This window comes from Pithys albifrons, chromosome 7 (assembly GCF_047495875.1).
Source record: "Pithys albifrons albifrons isolate INPA30051 chromosome 7, PitAlb_v1, whole genome shotgun sequence".
In the NCBI taxonomy this organism is placed as follows: domain Eukaryota; kingdom Metazoa; phylum Chordata; class Aves; order Passeriformes; family Thamnophilidae; genus Pithys; species Pithys albifrons.
The window spans coordinates 18,171,931-18,193,276 of NC_092464.1; the positions used below are offsets into that span (position 1 = coordinate 18,171,931).

The following is a 21,346-nucleotide window of genomic DNA, read 5'->3' on the forward strand; positions in this document are numbered from 1 at the left end:
TTAGCATTTTACCTTATTAAATTTTACATTCAAAGACAGCTTTTCCCTCAAACCCTTATTCTGTGCTAACTTCAAAGTACTGCTATTTTATAGCAATTTTTCCTTCGAAATCAGTCTTCTGATTGGAACATAAAATCTAGGGGGAAAAAAACTTGTTATTCATTTCCAGGAAAAATTGTTTCCATAGAACTTGCTACAGTCAGGCAGGAGGCATACCTGCTCTCATTACTCTGCTTGGTCTTGTTAGCTGACATTGTGGGAAGGTAAACAATAGAAATGTATTGACTCAGTGCTGGAGTATTTTTCAGCTTATTACAAGTCAGGATTTTTCTTACAGATGCTGTAAAAATAACCTACTTCCTTGCTGTGTATAAGCTCGTGTGGCTTTAAGAAGCAGTACACTAGAGATTTCCAATTTTTGCAGGTTTCCAGTCCATTATTAAAAAATTTAAAATTCAGAGAGATATTGAAGTTGAGTCAAAATATGTCTCTTTAATATGACAGACAAATTCACATGCAATACAGAGATTAGAAAATATTTCATTTCCATTTTACATAACACTAGTATTGTCAAAACCCTCATACTTTTTCCAGATGTCCCAAGACATGGTGCTATGGCCATCTTTACTACTGTCTGGAAAAGTATATGAAAGCATAAATTTTATTTTCATATAGGTCCAATTCACACCACGTTTATTATTTCTGCTCAGTGCAAATGTTCATGTTCAGAGTTGCAAGTTGTGTGTGACCTGATCACTCAAAACTGGAGGATTTTAAACTTCACTGCACCCTTTTGCATTCAGAACCACAGAGTACAATTTTAGGGCCACTGTAATGTGTTTAGATGTGATCTGGACTCAGAAATTGAACATACCCTAAGAAAGTTTGCCAATGACACTAAGCCAGGAGGGGCTGTGGTCTCCCTCGAGGATAGAGAGGCCTTACAGAGAGATCTGGATGCGGTGGAGAGCTGGGCAAACACCAACTGTATGAAATTCAACAAGAGCAAGTGCCAGATTCTCCAGCTGTGGCAGGGTAATCCTTATTGTATGTACAGCTGGGGGCTGAGAGGCTGGAGAGCAGTGTCATGGAAAGAGACCTGGGGGTTTGGATTGGTGACAAGTTGAATACGATTCATCAGTGCCCTGGCGGGCAGGAGGGCCAGCCATGTCCGGGGGGGTATCTGCACAGCATCACCAGTCAGGCAAGGGAGGGGATTGTCCTGCTCTTCTCTGCACTGGGACAGCCTCACCTTGAATATTGTGTGCACTTAGGGGCACCTCAATGCAAGAAGGACTTCAAACTATCAGAGTGTGATCAGCAAAGAGCAACCATGTTAGTGGAAGACCTAAAGGGAAAGCCATACAAGGAGAGGCCGAGATCACTTGGTTTGTTCAGCCTGGAGAAGAGAAGACTGAGGGGAGACCTCATGGCAGCCTACAACTTCCTGAAGGGGGCACTGGACAGGGAACATGCTGATCTCCTCTTTCTGGTGACCAGCAACAGGACATGAGGAAATGGTATGAAGCCATATCCGGGGAAGTTCAGACTGGACAGTAGGAAAAGGTTCTTCACTGAAAGGGTGGCTGGTCACTGAATAAAGGCTCCCCAGGGAAGTGGTCAGGGTCTCAAGCCTGTCAAATTTCAAGAAGTGTCTGGTCAATGGTCTGAGTAATTTTAGATAGTCCTGCAAAGAGTAGGGAGTCAGACTTGATCCTTATGAGCCCCTTGCAACTTGAGATATTCTATGACTGTGTCTTTCACCAACCTATCTCCTGGCAGCTACCTGGTATAAACAGCTGTAAACAGAGAATGATTTGCAGTCATCCAGATCTATCAGTTCCAAGCCATCCCTCTGATCCATCAGCAATGGAAGCTGATGGTTCTTTTATAATGACTTGGTAGGAAGGTGTTTCATTCTCTGAGAGTTGAGCCAACATCCTTTCTTTATTTGGACTACATATGAAATCTTGCCAGGATGTATTTTAAAAAACTGCCTATACTGTGTCTCACTGTAAGATATATTAGCACCATTATTAGATTTCTGGATCTACTTCAGAAGTTGTATAGGTGAAAATGGTTCTACTCAGAAATTAAGCCATCTTCAGTCTAGTCAACATGTCAGTAAATGTTCCTATTTCCTGTTCTCTGAGCTTCAAAAGCTGACAGAATCCAGAAGGCTGGATTGCTTTTATTTTCATGTGGTTTCCTTCTTTGCAATTGCCTCAGATATATCTGAAAGAACAAAACAGATACAGGAGCTTCAATCACAAATACTTGAGAAAATATATTTTCTTCAATATCCTTTAGCTTCCTATCCTTTGCCCAGCTATCAGTAACTGCTGTAGCACCACAACTGGTGAGTCTCACCAGTCTCCTGCACACCAGCTCACAGGTGGCTTTCACAGTTAAGCTGAGTAAGGTCTTTAATGTAACTGACCTTTCATAGGAGATGCTGTGTGCAGCCAGCTGTGCATTTAGGATGACAGTGATATTCCTGATAATGTACAAATTTGTTGTATCCATTACATTCTTCTTTTATCTTGTGCTATTGATGTGACCAAGGATAAGCTAATCTGTTTCAACCAGTTTTAGCAGGACATCACCACTATCTAGTCTTGGTTACTGTATATCAAAACATTCCTTGGCAGTCTGTAGTTTGTTCCTCTGTTTCTCTGCTATGCCATCCCTTTTCTGGAATATTCTGTCAGTAGCTTGCTTCAGCAGTAGAAAGGTAGGGAATAGGTAGAAATATAGCCAGAACATCACATTGTTTTGTGTGAGATGGTTTCTGATACCAGAGGATGGCAAACAACTTTGAATGCTTTCAGTCATAATCAGCAGTTAATGACTGAAAAGTATGATGACTTTGGACACAGTGACCCTGCATAATCAAAACAGAGATTAAGGTATCACTCTGAACAGTTAGGATGCCTGCTTATTTATAGTACCAAAATGTTTTCATACCTAAAAATTTTACAGGGCTTTTCCCCTACAAATTCCTTACATACGGGATTTCTCCATAGCACAGAAAATCCTCATCAGTGTTTTGGAAGTAATGAGAATGTGCATAATATGAAACAGAATCCATGTTTCCTGACCCAGACAACTTAAAGTGTCTTTCAAAGGACCAAATCTTCCAGTGTCTGTTATTTGCAACAGCCAGACTCCATAACTCTATGGAGAAGAGGCAGCAATAATGGGATGCTGGTCAGACAATTTCAGGGTCCACCAAAATTCTTCCTTCTGAAGTTAGGCAATAAATACAAGATCTTATACTTCAGCTGAAGTCATGTGCAGGTGACTATCACTCCTGTGGCCAGACAAACCCTTCAGGCATGTCTGGATCCACGTTAATCCTCTTTCCTTCATATGAGTCATTTGTGATAAGGAAACACAGACAAGATTAAATTTCTATTAGACGGATGTATAACTGGTTGGAAGGCTGTTCTCGAGAAACAGTTAATTATGCTTCTGTGTCAGACTACGTGCATTAAAGCATATTCTCCAGGGACTATACAGTATTTAATTCATGATTGAAAAATGGAATCAGCATTTAGTGCTAGTCACACTACCTGGAAAAAGACTGCAAGATCTTAAGAAATTATTGTAAGAATTTGGTGCAAAGAATGACATATAACGACAGTAAAGATGAATATTAACTTTTTTGTTTATATGCAAATAATGTTTTGCATAAATACAAGTGAGGAAGTACTGACTCAGCAACAGTTCTGAACTGGAGGATTATTTGTATAGGCATACAAAGTGGTTCTTTTATTCTCACCACTGGAAAAGTCTTCTTTCTGGTTTGGGACAGCACAACTGGAGAAAGATTCTGACCAGCTGGATAGCTTCCAGAGGAGAACAAAAGTGATCAGAAAGCTAGGAAATATGTCTTGTGAGAAGACGTTGAATAAATAGGGGTTGTTTAATCTGCAGAAGAGGAAAGTGAGGAAATACATCTTTTTCCAAATACAGAAAAAAAAAAAGAAGAAAATAAAGTGTTTTCTATATCCACTGCAGAACAAGTTCAGGCCAAATAGCAACAGACATTGTCTAACTGTACTTTTGCTCTTAGATAATGAAGCATTGAGGCACATTGTCGGGGGAAGTTATGAAGTCCTCATCATGTTCTAGAACAGATAAATCAGATATCTGTGAGGGATAGTTTAAAGTTGATTCTTTGGGCCAACAGAATAGTCTTGATGACCTTTCATGGTCTCTTTAGCCCCATTTTGTATTGTCAATGATTTTTTTTCTCACAAGATCAATGGTGAGGTCTGTTCCTCCCTATTGGTTAATCCCAATTCCATAGCACGGGAGGCTGCCATGGCCTCATTCTGTCCAATTTTGTGATTTCCACTTGCAAGCCAGCAAGAGACTCCATATTTCTGATTTTGACAGAATAGCAGGAGCAGCTGTGGTAGCAAAGAAACCTATTTTTTAATTAAATATCCCAGGACTGTGCTTCTCTCTCAGTCTGCCACAGCCTTGTGTGCACTAATAGGCCTTCATGGCCATGACCTTGGTCCCTTGGTGGGCACAGGAGCGTTGGTTCAGCTCAGCCCTGGGCTGTTAATCCATGCCTGAGCTCAGCTGTGTGGATATTGACCTTCAGCACAGCTGCAGCCATGCCTGTACATTACTGCAAATGTTGATTCAGACCCCAACTCATAGACTGACTTCATCAGACTTATCACTATGGACTTGCCTGGGCTGTGTTTGATCATGTTACTCTTGCTGGACCTGATCCCAACCTCTGGATTGACATCCCAGCTTGGCCCCAGATCTGCCTCGTCACCATAAACTCACCTGACGATACACACTCTTGGTTTAACAAGTCTCAGGTCTGCCTACTCTCCTTGTTGGGGCTCTGTGGGTTGGTCCTGGACTGGTGAGGCCCCTGCAGTGCCAGCTGTGTTGCTGCCCTCAGCTCATGGCTCACTTTTGCTCCAGGGGTGAGCAGCCTTTGTGTCACCCTGACAATGCAGGACTGTGCAGCCCATTGCCATGTCAGATTTGGGGTGTCCCAGCTCATGCTATAGCTACTGGTTAGGTCTTGTCACTAGAAGGTCCTTTGGGAGTGCAGTTCTTGCCAGCAGTATGAAGAGCAGCAAGAGATGCAAAGGATAGTAGAATGGGTCAGGATGTCAGGCTGAAGGTAGGTCAGCCTCTCTTGCAGATGCAACGCACAGTTATCCTGGACTGTTTTCCTGGTACTGAAGGAGTTCGTTTCCATCTTTAGTTCTGATGAGGTTCTTTCCTTGTCAACTTCTGCTCTCTCCCTGTATCATATATATCATTTATGTGTATGTGTGTGTGTATAAACACATAAATATTTACATGTATCACCACCAGCTGTGCAAGTGTCCAGGGGTGGTTAAACCATTACTACTGACATAATCTTCAGATGTCCACTTACTGAATAAAGCAATTTGCTTATGCCCCAGACCCTGAGCTAGTCTTTGGAACTGTTTTTCCTAGTTATGACTTCATCCAGGAAGCCAGATGAGAGCCAAACCGTTTTTGGACCCAAAAGGCTTCCTTCAAGAAAATGTGCCTACACACCTGTCATAAGCTTTTTCTGAACGCGGATTTGGTCTTTTATCTAAATGACTGATGTACTTCCATTCTTTCTTGAAGGAAGAAGTTTCTAGAGGCAGGGCATATTTGGACTTTTGTTGTTAAGAGGCCTTTGACTTTTTACCTCCACAGGACTAGGTGTTTCAGACACAGAGTTGTTTGTGTCAGCAGCTGAGAGGTTGAAAGTCAGGACTGCCAAGCAGGATAACCACCAGTGAAACCTGTTATGGAAACAGCAAAAAGGAGCCACCCTCTAAGATTAATATACATTCAACCAGAGCTCAGTCTAAATTAGTGGCTTTTTTGAGTGGTATCTCCATTGCCAACATCTGCCCACCTGCTACCAGGAGGTCTCTCCACACGTTTACCAAGTGTTTTGCCGTTTCAGAAGCGTCCAGGTACCAGTGTGTGGTAACATGTTTCTGCCATGGTTGATGCATGAAGCATGCTATGTCTCCCTACCAAGCACTGTGAGTGTTAGGAGAAGCTGCAGTATGACTATAAATATGGATAATCTATATTAATAATTTCCGTTTCGAAGATTAACAATTATTTACATATCAGGTAATGAAACTGTCAAAGGAGTGCTGGTTGTGAGCATGCTCCCTTCACACACTTCTCCATGTGTTTGAGTCTTTCTTAGAACTCTCAACCATGGGATTCTGTGATGGAAAAGGAAGTCTCCATATTATGTATGTCACAAAGCCAACAAGTGTGACAGGAAGGAAGCAGAATGTAAGCTAGTCTGGTGTGCATGGATATGAAACTGGCCTTGAGGTTTGCAGGACATGCAGCATGCACATGCATGTAAGATGTATACAGTAAGAGATAGATAAAGATGTTTGTGAAATAACTTCCCTCTTGCTGCTGCAGGTTTCACTTCAGACAGTAGATCTGAATGCAAGATTTTAAGAGTCCATCCTTTTGAACATGGCTATGATAACATTTACTAATACATACATTTTTATTTCTTCTAATAAAATTGCATCTTATTACCACTTTTAATAGCAGAACAGAAGTCTGCTTAGATACTGTGATTCCTGGAACAGTGATGAGGCATTTCAGCAAAAAGATCAACCTGTGTGATGATGCTATCATAAAGTCTGACATCACTGCTCTTGTCTGGACCACTCCCCTTCTCTTCAACTAATACTGATTTCAGCAGCAGTACTTGAAGAGAAAGAGGGTGCTTCACAGTATGAGAATGGGTGGTACAACTTGGCCTGTAACCCTTTACTGGAAGGTTGCTTGGTTGTGGGTGGAGGGAGGAAGAGCATTTATTTCAGAGAAAGAATATTATTGTTGTAGTATCATATTAATGTTGGAAATAATATTTTAGTGAACTATAGAGTACACTGCAGTACATGGCTAGAGACACTGGAATGAAGTGCAGCTCATCCCATTTGGATTTCTTCCATCTGATTTTATTTTCCAAAGCTACATCCGCTCTTGGCCAAAGATGATAATCTAGACAGAGCTGAATTAAGTTGTGGCTCCTGACTGCAGGACTTGCTCTTATGTCTGGCTCTTTTTCAGGGCACAAAAATGGAAAAGGAAACTCCTTGTGTCCTACTGTGTTGTACATATGCACATGGACCTGTCTTCATTTCACTTTTTCAAACATTTGTTTATTTTAGTATGTGAATGTTGTGTAATTGTATTCCTTTTTGTTTGTTTCTTCCAGAATGTTCTAATTGTGGAGGTAAGCTGGGTGCTTATATCATATTGTATTTAGATAAAGTCATGATAGGGTGTTCAGTTTCTGAAGCCTATGTTGACACTTCTTCAACTGGGAGGTGGTGAAGAGCGAGAGAGGTTGATTTGCTTAATGGCCTCTCAGTCTTTTTGCAATTGCATGAGGGATGAAACTACAATGCTGGCACTCTAATTGCTGGTCAGCCTTGTGATACCCAGTAGTCTTTGCTTCTGCATCATTTGATTTGTTCTTTCTGTGTTTTCAACAACAACTGTTCTGCGACTTCTTCTGTTCCTTAGAGGACAATGAATCAACTGCAGTGATGCCCTGCACTTCTCAGGTGCATCAGTTTGAAATAGTAGCCTGCATATGCTTTACAGCTTCGGGGTTGATCCCAGTCTGGGTGGGAGTGTCAGTCATTCCCTCAAGTCCCACCCCTGACTCCTGCATCCAGCTCTCCTCCCTGACCCCAACCCTAACCCTAGCCCTAACCCTAACCCTAGCCCTAACCCAGAAGTGTTCCCCGGGGACGGCCCATAACAGAGCTGCTGTGGATCAACGACAGTGTTCATTTGTAGAGGAACCTCACTGGTGCTCCAAATTCCCATGTAATTAACATAGGTGATTCTCTTTGAAAATGCTGGATAAGCAACTGGTACAGATAGAGAGCACATCAGGATCTGCCTGGCATTTCAGACCCAATGTGTGGGATGTCAGCTGGACAGTGGAAAGAAGCAACTGTATAATGATGGAAATGTCTTTTCTTAGGAAAGGATGGGGAAAAAATCATCAGCCACAGACATGGCTGGTTACCTGCTGGGAGCTCACATATTTGCTCATTCTAGCTGCTGTAACAGATATTACAAATGTCCAAGGAAAATTTTCTTAATTCTATTAAACAGCTGGGGAGCAGAGACTAGGTGTTGCTAATGAAAAATCCACACCCACTGTGTTGAGGAACAACAGCTGCTCTCCATGTCATGGTCAGTTTTGTAGCCAGGTACCTACTGATCTCATTGAGATGATGTTGGAAATGGCATCTCTGGAGAAACCTCATTTGTACTGGAATAATAAAACAACAAATAGGGTGAATTTAGTCCTGACATGGAGAGATGTTGACTTACTGTAATCTGGAGAATGATATGAAAAGACTAATCCCTTCATCCTTACAGTGCCTAGTAGGTCATCTCTAGTCCCCTGTTACATCCCCAGTACTTGCAACATAGCTGTTTTCAAGAGGAAGTGGACAGTCCTTGGACTGATTATTTTGTGGATAGAAAGTGCTTGCTTCGAAGAGTGTAAGCTCAATTATAAACTTTTTTGGATGAGGCTTACAATACACTGGGAAAAATAAATCATCTCCACCAAATAAGAAGGTGGAACTGCTCAGTCATTGTCCAGATTTCCTCTTTTCAGCTTTCCTTTGTGTTTTATTTACTCTGTTTTTCATGTTTTATAAGGATATTGTTGGAACTGGAAGGACCATGAAAGTTCTGCTTAATAATATAGAAAAATACAAGCCAAAAATGATTAAAGTGGCAAGGTGAGTAAAACAATCACAAAACTTGGTAATTAATTAGTCTAGTCCAGTGTGTTTTCCAGTGGAGGTTCCAAGTCTGAGATGTGCTGTAATTTGATGCTGCAGTATCACATGGGAGCTGCAGAGGAGCTTCCTGAGTCACTGAGGGCAGGGTGGGGGAAAGGAGAGGAAATGCTTTTGAATTGTTCTGCAGTGACAATGACCCTCCAGCCATTTCAAGACTGGCACTGATGGACTTGGAAGGGGAACACACCCACCTCTTCCCTGCCATCAGGATGTTGTCAGCAAGAGAAGCAGAACAAGAACAGGGATTCACGTGGCTCCGAAGTTTTTTTTATAAAGGGAATAGTTTTTATGCATGTTATTCAGTTACATATCTAGATTTAAACAGGATTTATTTTATTTTGAATTACAGTTTGTTGGTGAAAAGAACATCTCGGCCTGATGGGTACAGACCAGATTGTAAGTGTTGTGAAAATCCGTACATGACAGTAGAAGTTACCACTACTCTGTCACTTACCTTTCATATCATTCTGTGGACTGCTAGAAGCATTGTGAAATATCAGCTGTCGATGGGACTACGGATTCAGTGGAAGGATTAGTGTAATTGTGGTTTGGAAAGCCTAGCCTCCTTAGGTTTTCTGTGGAGTACTAACTTTATAGGGAATCATGGAATGATTTAATTTTTTTCCATGAAAGGTGAGTGTTTTATCTTCTGACTCTGACAAACTATATAGAAGAGAATGTGCATTTCTTCTTTTTCATTCCTTGTTGCATCTCTTTGGAGGAGCTTCAGGATTCCATCTGAACATGAGAGGTGTTTTATTGTGACTAGGTATTCACAAGTTTTAAATTTTTTTAACCAAAATAACACTTTTAATTTATTTTTTTAGAAGTATTATTGTTCAAGGGGTAACCACTGATAATATGTTTCACTCCCCAAAAGAGCAAAATATAAATTGGGCTTTTTAAACTTTCTCCTGCTGATCTGTTCATATCACACCAGCACCACTTCTCTCTGAATTATTGGTCTTTATACTATCCTATGATGAAGCCATAAATGGAGCTAGACAAAGCTATTTTAATTTTAGACTTATTTAGAATAAAATGTAATAAGAGGTATGTGGCTAAATACGAAAAGAACAGAGCCAGCTAGAAGGGACGAGACAGTATTTGCTACTGAAGAAGGCTCTGGTCAACTGAGCTGGGGAGGAGGGGAGGAGGAGATTAGGCAGGTGAGTACCAGGAGGCAGCAGCATGAAGGGTCTTGATTTGGAACGTGGGAGAGAGGGAAATTTTATGAAACAGGAGTTACTTAAATGTTGAATGTAGCCCTGAGGTTCTGATCCAGTAATCTGAACTATGACCCAGAGATTTTGTTCCACAACTTTTTATTCGGTAGAGTGGTACTTTTAACATTTAGAATTTAATCCAGTAAATATATTTGACTGGATTCACTAATGTTAAACATATTAAAAGGGCAATAAAATTACTTTATGAAGGGTAGCTTTATGTTTTTATTAACTAGTATTAACTTGTAAAATAAAACAAGTTTTATCCTTCTTTATTCATACGGTGATAAATTTTATAAAACATCAGAGATCTCTTTTGTAAATCACTGACAGTGCTGTGTCATTTTCTCACTTACCCAAATTCATAATTCCATAACACCCATTTTTATCAACTGAATAAATTCCTTCATGAATACCTGTAAAATTTTTATGTGAACTTATTTTTGTGTCTCTAAGATTGTTTTTTTCTCTAGCTACTGAACAATTTGGAAAGTCTGACCTGTTTTGTACAGTGCTGATACTGCACAGCCCTTCACACTGCAAAAGGTCCATGCTTGTGCTTAGCTGCAGGTGTGTGAGGTGTATAATCCACCTACACTGCAGGCATTTGCTTTGTTAAGCATGTGCATGAATCTTCATAAGGCTGGAGCTTTAATTTAAGAAGCATTTGACATGTATTGGTAGCATAATACACAAAATAGTTTGTGCTGTTCTCAGCACAATATATAGCTCTCTGAGATTTACTTCTGATTTAAAATTTTGGGTTTTTTCATCATTGCTGTGGTACTGGACAGTTGTCAGCACACATATGTACCAATGGAGCTTCCAAACACAAGCAGAATTTTCCAGCTCAGATTTTGTCTTCCTTTCACAATGTGCCAGTGATAATTTTACACAACTCTCTTACTCTCTACTGTCAAAAATACTCTGTGACTGAGAACTCATTATGGGGCTACTGCTGACCTTCATGTCTCAGAGTCAAAAGTGATGTAACATCAACTGACTACCTATATTCAGTTTTCTTGTTGAGAACCAACACATGAATTGAAGGGCTTACAATTCCCACTGATCTTGTAGTGATGGTGTTTGTTTGTTTGTTTCAATACAGATTACGGATTTGAAATTCCAGATCTATTTGTAGTAGGTTATGCCTTAGACTACAATGAGCACTTCAGAGATCTAAATGTAAGTTTCTTCTAAAAAAAGTTGTTTAAAAAGTCACTGGTTTACTTTTCCCATATTTATTCCCATAAATACTCCATAATTGCAGCCCTGAGAAGGTATGTCTGACATGCTTGGGCTTTGGGATCCTTTCAGTGAGTGCAGAGCTCCTTGCAAAACCTCAAAGAATATAAGGGAGTCGCTGCTCAGCACTGTGAAAGTCCCTTCCTGTCTCTTGCCCCTGAGAGCAGAAGTCCCGGCCCTGCTACACTTCCATTTTATGTCAGCCTAGGGCCTCTCAGGTCCCCATGCCCAGTGTGTGCAGAGACAGCAGTGCAAGGGAAACAGGGCAGGTGGACTGTCTGAACGCTTGTTGCCTGCCCCTTTTCTCAGAGAGGTAAGAACAGAAAAAAGGTACAAACCTTGCCTTTGTTTCTTGTGGTACTTCCAAGGGTGGACCTCAAAGCTGGGAATTCCAAGTGGAAAAACTTTCTGTAGCTAGAAAGTGAAGTCAGAATTCACTTCCACATCTCTGGAAAGAGTAATTGTAAGATCACTGGATTGGCCAAGCCAAAGTATTTTTGACCAATTAATTGTAATCAATAATGTAATCAAACATGCTTTTGCAATCAGTGTTCTGTTTTTTTCAGCACATATGTGTTATCAATGATCATGGCAAAGCAAAATACAGAGTCTGAAGCAGTAACATCCACACCTGAATATTTCAGTGAAGCAGAAATTTGACTACACTCCCTCAAGCATCTCCCAGAAGAGCGATTCAACTGGCTCATGTGTCTTCCAACTCAGTATAATAAGGGGTTTATGCTGATTAATATTTACAGATGTGAGAGCTCTTATCTAAAATGTGAAGTATAGGGCTTTTAAAGTTACTGCCTTCTAAAATTACCACATAAGATGCCTTTTGACTAATAACTTGTCTGCCTCAGGTCTCATTGTGAATGCATCTCTTCTTCGTTCAGTCCATCATTCCACCCATTGCAATTCATGGACTTCACTGTGTTACATAAGACCATTCAAAAATGCCATTCTGTGCATGAAGATTATTTTACAGGATTTTATCAACTTCATAATCCCTTTAGTCTTGGTCAAATATGCTGCTGCCAAATTGAAAGTATTATTCTGATTTAATTCCACAATTCAAATACTTTAGCTGAAGCTGTATGTTGTGTTGCTGCCTCTTCCAAAAAAAGGTTTTAGCTCTCAGAATGCACTGAATTAGTGTGGGTCAAAATGAACCTTTGCAAGACACCATTGATCTGAAACTGGAAGATATCATCGTTCTGATATGTCAGGTAGCCATAACGTGTTTTGTGCGCTGAATTTTAATCAAGACAAAACAATGCCAGGCAGGTTTGAATTTCTGCATGGTATCCCTTGCTTCCATAGGACACAAAGAAATATAAAAATTAACAGTGTCCTGTGCATATATTCTTAATTAACCTCATTAAGCACGAAAGTTAGTCAGACAATTATTCAGTTATAATTTATTTTTTGTAGCATGTCTAAGTCAAACTTTTTGTAATCATTTGTCTTCTTCAAGAATAGAGATCTGACAATGCTGGAGAAGACTTTTATAGAAGAAAAAATTATAGGAAAACATAGAAAAAACAGTTAATGCATGAGTGCACTAGACTGTAGAAATTCCTTCCTTTATAGATCATGTTTGAAGAAGTTTGTGACTTTACATGCTGCATTAACAGCAAGAAGTTTAATTCTGTATTGAATGTAACTGTTCTTAACTTCCTGAGAGAAACCAATGCAAAGTAGCTGTGTGTCAGTAGCTTTGCTCTGAAATGTGAGGCAGGTTGTCATTAGCTGCTATCAACTAATAAAGAAATATTAAGCACACCTGTTACATTGCACATTGTTTATTATCCTGCTTCGGCATATTTCACACATCCCATAAAAACTTTTTGAAAATATGCATTTAACTGGTAATCTAAGCATATCTTATGTATGTATCCTGTGACTCATAAGCTATTGGTATTTAGATAAAATCCATGATGTTAAGGGAATGAAAAAGATCAAAGAATTATTGTGATTGCTGGAGTTATGCTTTAGCCCTCTCTTCTCTACTCTTTTAACCTGTTTTTTAAAAGAGTACTGTTGAGAAGCTTTCCCTCAAAATAACTTTCTTCGTCTTTAGAGAGGAATGCATACCCACACAGCCCCTGGAAGAAACTGCTGAAAAGTTTCATCCCTTTTTCTTTTATGAGAGTGTTAAAGTTTTTCTTAATGTTTCTGACTTCTGTGGATTTAGTAGTAGTGGCACATTGTGTAGACTGAAGTGCTTAGGCTTAGGCTTAGTCCAGGACATCCATGAGGTTATTTCCTGTTCCCTCTCTTCTTAAAGAGTCACAGCCCGATTCACCTTGAAGACGATGATCAGTCTTTACCACCACCACCAAAAATGTAGCAACTAAATTAGTGTAAAATTAGTGTACAAATATGAAGTACTGTAGATGTACATAGTTCAGACTGTTAAAACTGTTTAATTGGAAGATTCATATTATGAAAATCTACATCCTTAATAGAAAAGACTGGATTTCTAGAAAATATAAAACTGGATTTTTTCTTCAGATTAATTCCGTTTCCTCCTGTCGTAATACTTTTAACATTGTGAAAAAGCACCATACAGGTTTCACTGGTGAATTCGCATGTGCAATTATACTGTGAAAAAAGGCGTTTTCTCTTCTAATGTCATATTTGAATTTTGTATCTTTATGTACCTGAGCATGTCCAGGTACCTCAGCTGCCATCCATGTTACTCTGTGCTTGAAGCACTTTCATCTGAAAAATTAATTTTCTGTTAGTTTAACAATCAGATTCCAAAACACCATTAGTGTAACTGAGGGAACAGGTAATCACATATGTGTCTGATTAATACTGGCTTTAGTCTCTTTGGTGTGCCCAGAGAGTTTACTGTCTCCTGTTTCAATGCTAGTGCTGATTCTATTCCTTTAACTAAAAGGCCACTAAACGTTTTTCCAGTTGTGGTTGCCCTCTATGACCCACAGAGCTACGTTTGGGGTTTTTTGATCAGTTCAGCAACATCTGTTACTTAAGAGGAGAGGATGCTCTTTAAAATCCATTAATTCCCATGGACATTGTGTTTATGTATTGTGTGAGCTACCATTTTTATCTCAGTTTTTCTTCTTCTGCAGTTAACACCATCATCCTTTCTCTACCTGTTGAATACAAATTAGCATGGGCAGTAACTTAGTCTAAAGTTACATAAATGTTTAGCAGCCATCAGGTTTTAGATTTAAATCAGCCCATTCATCTTACATGTGGTCCAATTCCAAAATACCCAAATGTGATTTTCTGGAGAGAATGTCAAAGTAGGAAGAATCATTCCTGCAACTTGGTTAACTTAGTATTTCATGTTGCAAACCATAGATACAGTCTGAATATCTAGTAGTTTATGCTTAAAAAATAGAATTGAAGTAGTCTAAAAGGTCTGTAATCAGGAAATTTTCTCAACTGAATTAGTTGCTGCCTCTTGTAGTTAGAGCTGAACAAAGCAGAAAATAGTGGATGGCTGTTTGATTGCATACTACTGGTATTGTAGTTCTAGATCATGATATGTTAATCCTCAAAGTTTTATTAATAAATTTCTATAATGTAAAATTCCAACATTTCCCCCCAAAATACAATACAAACTGTATGAGATATTCAACTGCAGAACAGTTTCTGATCTGTGAAAGAGTCAAATCATCACAGTTTATACATATTAAAAAGCTTAACTTGGAGATGTACTCACATCATGAGTCATCATCATTGCTCTCTGGTGACAAGTAAGATTTATTTAAATACAAATATTGGTAATTCTAAATGTTAATATTTCTTCATACTGAAGAAATAAAAGCTGAATCAGCTTCTCTGCATATTTTGCATGTTGATTTTCCCAGATAACATAGCAGTGAAAACTCCTATTGTAATCAAACTTGTTACACACACAAACTGTAATTCATTCTAGTTACCTTAAAAACTTTAATTTTCAGTTTCAGTTAAAAATGAGTCTCAAAACCATTATAGGGTTGCATAGCAAGAGATAGAGGGATCCTTGCCCATTTGTAAAACTAACACATTTGGGAATGTTTTTCACTTCTTTTACCTTTTTAAATGATTTCCAAAACCTCTGATAGTCTACATATAAAGATCTGAGATGAATGCAGTATCTCAGTGTACTGGGAAAGATGTCTTAGATTCTTTTTCTCCTTAAATCTGAGGGAGAAATGTACACCTGTAGGATAATGTAGGTGTGTGTTAGTTCAGTTTTCCAAAAGTCAGCTCCGGCTGTGCCCCCCAGAGGCTGAGTCAACCTCCTCCTGTGCTTCTATCAGTGCCCCCATGTGAAATCTCATGGAAGAAGCAGTGTCAGGTGCTTTACCCATCCTCTCAAAACATGGAAAATAAAGTGGAGGGAAAATAAGAGTTTTCATCCTAATTTCATATACTTTTCACAGTTCCTCGTTTAATGCCACATGCCTTCGTCTGGGAAGGCAGCCACCTGCACACACCCCAGCACCTGAGTGAGAGTGTTTGCACCACTGAGGAATGACTGCTGTGCTTGCCAGGGATATTCAGGGCAGTGACAGCACTGCAGCAACACTTGGCCAGCGAGAAAAGTTTGATCATAAGCCATAAACTACCCTGTGGGATTATTTGGTGGTGTTAAAAGGATAATTATTTGTTAAGAAAGAGCAATATTATGCACTTACAAATGATGAGAAGGGCAAGACGTCTTGTCCAAATAGAGAAGGCAGTGCTAACATACTGAGGAAAGGTTGTCATTTATTTTGCAGAAAGCATGGGGGACACATAAAATTTTTTAGAAAGGTAAAAAGGAGACATCAGTTCTGGGTGAGGCTCCATAAGCCCTTTGAAGGCTGTCAGCTGTAGTTTGGATACTTGTGCTGTTCTGAAGCATTGGCTGATCCTGCCTTCCTTTCTGTCACTAAACCAGTGCTTGGCTTCTTTGTACCTTCACGCAAACACATGCGTATCCGCAGCTGAACTTTTCACTACTGCCAGCAGTTGTTTTGGAACACCAAGGGGTTTCCAAATGCAGAAATTTAGACTCAATTAGTTAAATACTTGCTGTCAGGCCTTGTTCCTTCTGCTGCTGCATGGAGCAATGAACTACTGACAAATTATTGGAGTCTGCAGTACAGCAATTTACGTGTAATGCCGAGTTTTGGATACTGTTCAGAGGATGACCTTTCATTTGTTTCAGGAGTGGCATGAAAGTTTTCCCCTGTTTTTCAACAGCAGAAAGAGACAAGAATGACTGCAGTATTGTGTTCTAGAAGTCTCTCTTCAAACTGCATGTTTGGCCTTTGATAATGGTAAGAAAGTCTTGTTCATGACACAAAATTTCATTACATTGAATCATTACTACACACTCCAGAATCCACTGCTCCTCCTGTTTGTAAAGCTTCATACATTTGTCATCACTGTGAAGTTATGAGGTTACACAAGGGACTGCTATTACTGGAAGATATATGTTAAGCTTTTAAAGCTATTGAATTTGCATAGAAAAACATTGGAATTTAACTGAGATGTTTTGGAAGCAAAGCCAGAAAACAAAGTTATTTTGAAGCGCATTTTCTCAGCAATTTTTCATTTTCCTAAACTTCTAAAAGTATTCATCTCTTTTCTTCAGATTTCTAGTATCCAGTTACACCCTGGTTTTATGTTGTATTTTATCCTGGTTTCTTTTAACCAAATCCTTGCCAGTCCTGTAGTTTTTAAGGACACTCACAAACGCTTGTTGTTAACAAGGAAAGATAAGCCCTTGCCCTGAAACATTCAAGAGCAGATTTTTGAAGGTGCAGAAGCATCCAAGAAAATTTTATGGGATTTCACCTTCTTGTGTAGGTGCCTAGCTGCATCCTTCAGTGACCATGTACTCTTACAAATATGTTTCTTGCCTAATCTGGGTAGACTGGCAAAACATACAATAACATAACTTGGAATGAAAACAGGAGGATATCAGAACGAAAAGGAGAGGCAAGTACATTTGTGTCATTCTTTGATGTGGGCATGAATATTTCTTTGTCTTTCTGAACCATACAAGTGTTGTTCAATTGATTTATTTGTTTGAATTTTAATGAGAATTACTGTAGTAATGTTTCTGCTTTTTCTTAGGAAATTTGGAATGAGGTGAAAGTGCTCAAAATTTAGTTTTTGGAAATAATAACTCAGCATAAAAACTAGCACCTCGAGACAGAAAGAAGATCAGCTACAACAACAACAGTGGCATGAGCAGCAGAAGAGTCAAGGAGAGTAGAAAATGAAGTGTCATAAAAAAGCTTTATCTGTGAAGTACTGACTGGAGTGGATCCACCAGTGTGTGTACAGGAAAGGTATTAAAATTGGTTAAATATGACCTGCTGACTGAGTGTGGAGATGGAAGCTTCCTGCTGAGAGCCAGTTTGGTCCTGGGCCCACTTAGCCATATGGGAAAGGAAACCATAATAAACTGAAATTGTTTATCTTCACATTTCACATAATAAAATGATGCTAATAACTGCATTCAAGCTTTTAACTACAGTCACCCAGCTGAAGCTTCCAGTACTGTTTTGCCAAAGCTGTAGATGAGAGCTCTATGAAGTCAATCTCAATCTGTCTTAAATGTAATCAATGACTACACACCAATGGAACTTCATCTGAATAGATCTCAGTGTTGTTCTTAACAGCCCCTCTGGTTTATTTTCTGAGGTTTATAAATCTTCTCATCTCAAGCTTTACCCTATTCCTTAGATCTTTATTTCCATTTCCCCCAACTTCTCTTAGTCTATGTTGGGCAGAAACCAATTTACAAGCTCAGCAGGTGCTGTGAGAGAGGTGAAGGATGATCTGGAGACAGACATTGCTGCCACCACCATTGCTTGGCATGGTTTCTTTGCTCCCAGAGCTTAGGCAGCAGCTGGGGCTGGAGGAGAAATCAGCCACTGAGACACAAATCAGCACAACAACCATCCTCCTTTGCTGCAGCTTTTCTAGTTTCGGTGCTCAGATAAACACAGAATAGGGTTTATCCAGGTCAGGTCTGGCACACTGTTGATTCTGTCAGGCCTCAGCCATATCTCATGGCAGTCTAGCCAAAATATGCCTCAAAGTATTTTAATATTTTCCCCACGCAAGTCCCAAGCTGGTGTCCAAAGCTAGCAAGTGTTTTCCTGATTATGGTCTGCTTATTTATAGAAAAAGAATCAAATAGAAGAACACATTTCCTGTGCAGAAGGGGAGAAGGAAACCAAGGCACATCATGGCTCTGCCTCAGGCTGATCTGAAGCCCTTGGTTGGGCACAGATTTACCAGGTTGTTTTCCATCCCTAAACTGTGTTTAGACTGTGTCAACTTTAGCAGTCTCCGAGACATGTAAATTATTTTATGCAGAAGGACAACAGCTTTTTGTGAAGTCAAAATAGGTTGTGAAAACTATCTAAGCTACTCAAGGAGTGCACGTTCTCTGTATTTGAACAGCAAACTCACACCATAGCATGCAGGCCCTATTCCTGCAAAGGAACACAGACCAACTGGCCACAATTGCTCACACACCCTGAGTTAAGCTCCTACAGAGTTCTAGCAAGATCAGAGCCACAGATTGAGTTAGTGCAGGTGTACACATGAAAATGGTATCATTTTGAGTATGGATGTTATTCCAAACAGTCCTTTAGCCTCCTTTAATATAATGGCATTAGCCTAAAATTAGGAATGCTTGTACTATTGTTAACTACAAGGATGTAAATTCTGGGGCCACCATTTTAGATGCATTACTAAATATGGTGGGGAAGCAGCTGTGCAGGTTTTGGTAAGGCTTTACACATCTTCATCCACCAACACGCTCTGGGAGTCTCAGCTGTTGAGATAAATCTTCATTACCTGAAGAGAGAAAGACACATCGTAGCTGTTCTCAGCCATCATTGGGCAGACTTTCCAAAGCTCATAATAATTTACAAGGCCCATTTTTAGTAAGACAAAGAGAGTAAAATATAAACTCCTGTTTATGAATCATAATAGTCAGCATGGAGCACAGGTGCTTTATTCTGCTCTGTGGTTCACCTGCTTATGAATCCCAAGGCTTTCTCCCTTGAGGCTTCTTAAGACCAACCTGGCCTGCCTAAAGCCACAGTTTCATCCACAGCCATTATCCTGACAGAGCAGGCAGGACCTCTGCATCTTCCACCTTAATTTGCTAAGAGAAACCCTTTCTCAGCCAAAGCAGAATACCAGGTGAAATTATTACCAGTTATGTAGTGCAGAGTATTGGGTATCAGCTGAGCCTGTGGGTCAACAGCCTGGCTTGAAGCAGGATGGGGATAGTAGTGTTTTACCCTGCCATTTTTGGAAGGGCTGAGTTGGGTTGGGAGGATGAGAAGAACAGTGACAGTCTCTGGTTTGTGCAGCAGCCTGAGCCAGAAGCACAGTGCTCCTCCCTCAGGGCTCAGAGAGGAGGCAGCAATGCAATTCCAAGTGTCAAGTCCAGCACCCAGCTGAGGTCTCCTGGTATTTTCCAAGCTCAGCTCTCAATGTTACAGCAGATGGGATCACAGTTTAAAACTGTAGAGACATAGGAGTTACTTTTCACCAAGAACAAGCTCTAAATGAAAAATGTCACCAAGCTGCCTTTATAAACATCCCTGCCCTTCTCCCAAGGGTTTGGGCTGCCCTCCCTGGCTGCCGGTGCTACTTTGATTCAGCTGCTTTCCAGAACCAGTTTTTCTCACCCTCTGCTGGCTCTCACTCTTGCCCCCACACTGCTTCATAAATGTGTGTTCCACAGTCCAAAAATACCATTCCTGACCTACCATTCCTTGCCAGCCCATGACTAGAACTTAAAAAATAGGGTGGGTGGGAAAAAGTTATTTTGAAAAGCAAGGAAATAGGTGGTTTCCATGTTTAGGTTTAATCAAAATTATAGTACCAAGATACATGAAACACTAAGGCACCAAGACCTGGCTGATGTTCTCCACTGCAGCTGAAAAGAGCTACTCCTGGAAGGAGCTGTTGCTTTTACTCCTTCAGATGATTTTGATATATAGGGAAATGTAATGTCTCCGTAGGCAGTACTGTATTTACCCATAAAAACTGAGACCTAACAGATAAAGCAAACTTATAAATAATTATTTAATAATTCAGGGTTTGGAGGGGCTTTGGCTTTTTATTAATTTTCCTCTGCCCTGACACATTTTGCAAAAGTCTTTGGTCGGCTTATTTCCAAAGGTCTTTTAATTAGTCATTCCAGGAAAACAAGCATTATAATTTGTTCTTTTGTCTATAGGTTCATCTAAGGTGAAAAATCTTGGGAAGTTGCCATCACTCTTCTGAGTTAATTCAACACAAAGTTATCATACCAAATTTGCTCTAAAAGTTAGGAGTTTTTTGCAGTTAAGCATTCATGTGTCACCATCTGCATTAACTGCTTTCTGGAAGACAGAATGTAATTCTTATGTATAATGTTCATACAATAACATAGAAAAACAGATCAAAATAAAAATCAGTATTTTCTATCCCTGTTTTAACAGTCTCAGCTAAAAGGTATTTTCTATTTCTCATATTCACAGTCACTTTCCAGAACTCTTACCAGGACTTCTGTGTTCAATGTTTTAAGTCACTCACAGAATTCCTGCTTGATTGCAGGATTGAGTGTGCTTCATTAGCTCTACTGACCTTAGAAATTCCAGTTAAAGGAGCCCTCACAAGTCTGGTTTTAACTATGTTTGCTCACTTTCCCTCCTTCCAACCAGTATATTTCAAAGGTGGAATCCACACTGCTCATCCAAAGTGAGTTTCTTGTTGCCCTCCATCATGCTTTCCACAGCAGATCCATGCACCTTATTTCTTCCAACACATCTTGAGTTTGTTGATTACACTTCAGTGCTCCTATTTAAATTCTGAATTATCTCAGCAACTACAAAGTTGTTTTCTCTTGCTCCAGTGACATTTTATGGCACAATAAAGCAGCCTAAAAGTGAGAACAACTGGCTTTAGAGGAATGTCCTTTATAATTTCAGCCCTTCTAGCCATGACAATGGCATAAAG

At 39.8% G+C, this 21,346-nt stretch overlaps 1 protein-coding gene across 2 annotated transcripts in view; it reads left to right on the forward strand.

Moving 5' to 3' along the window:
* Window positions 1-13,705, forward strand: part of PRTFDC1 (phosphoribosyl transferase domain containing 1) — a 44,873-nt gene extending 31,168 nt beyond the window's left edge. Inside the window, exons 5-9 of one of the 2 annotated variants that reach the window (XM_071560748.1) lie at window positions 7,268-7,285; window positions 8,740-8,822; window positions 9,235-9,281; window positions 11,220-11,296; window positions 11,923-13,705. In XM_071560748.1, coding sequence (XP_071416849.1) covers window positions 7,268-7,285; window positions 8,740-8,822; window positions 9,235-9,281; window positions 11,220-11,296; window positions 11,923-11,970 — 273 coding nt within the window. In that variant the 3' untranslated portion in view covers window positions 11,971-13,705. The remainder of the gene's footprint in view (window positions 1-7,267; window positions 7,286-8,739; window positions 8,823-9,234; window positions 9,282-11,219; window positions 11,297-11,922) is intronic. The other variant, XM_071560749.1, reaches the window with a different exon arrangement.
* The last annotated feature ends 7,641 nt before the right edge of the window (window positions 13,706-21,346 follow it).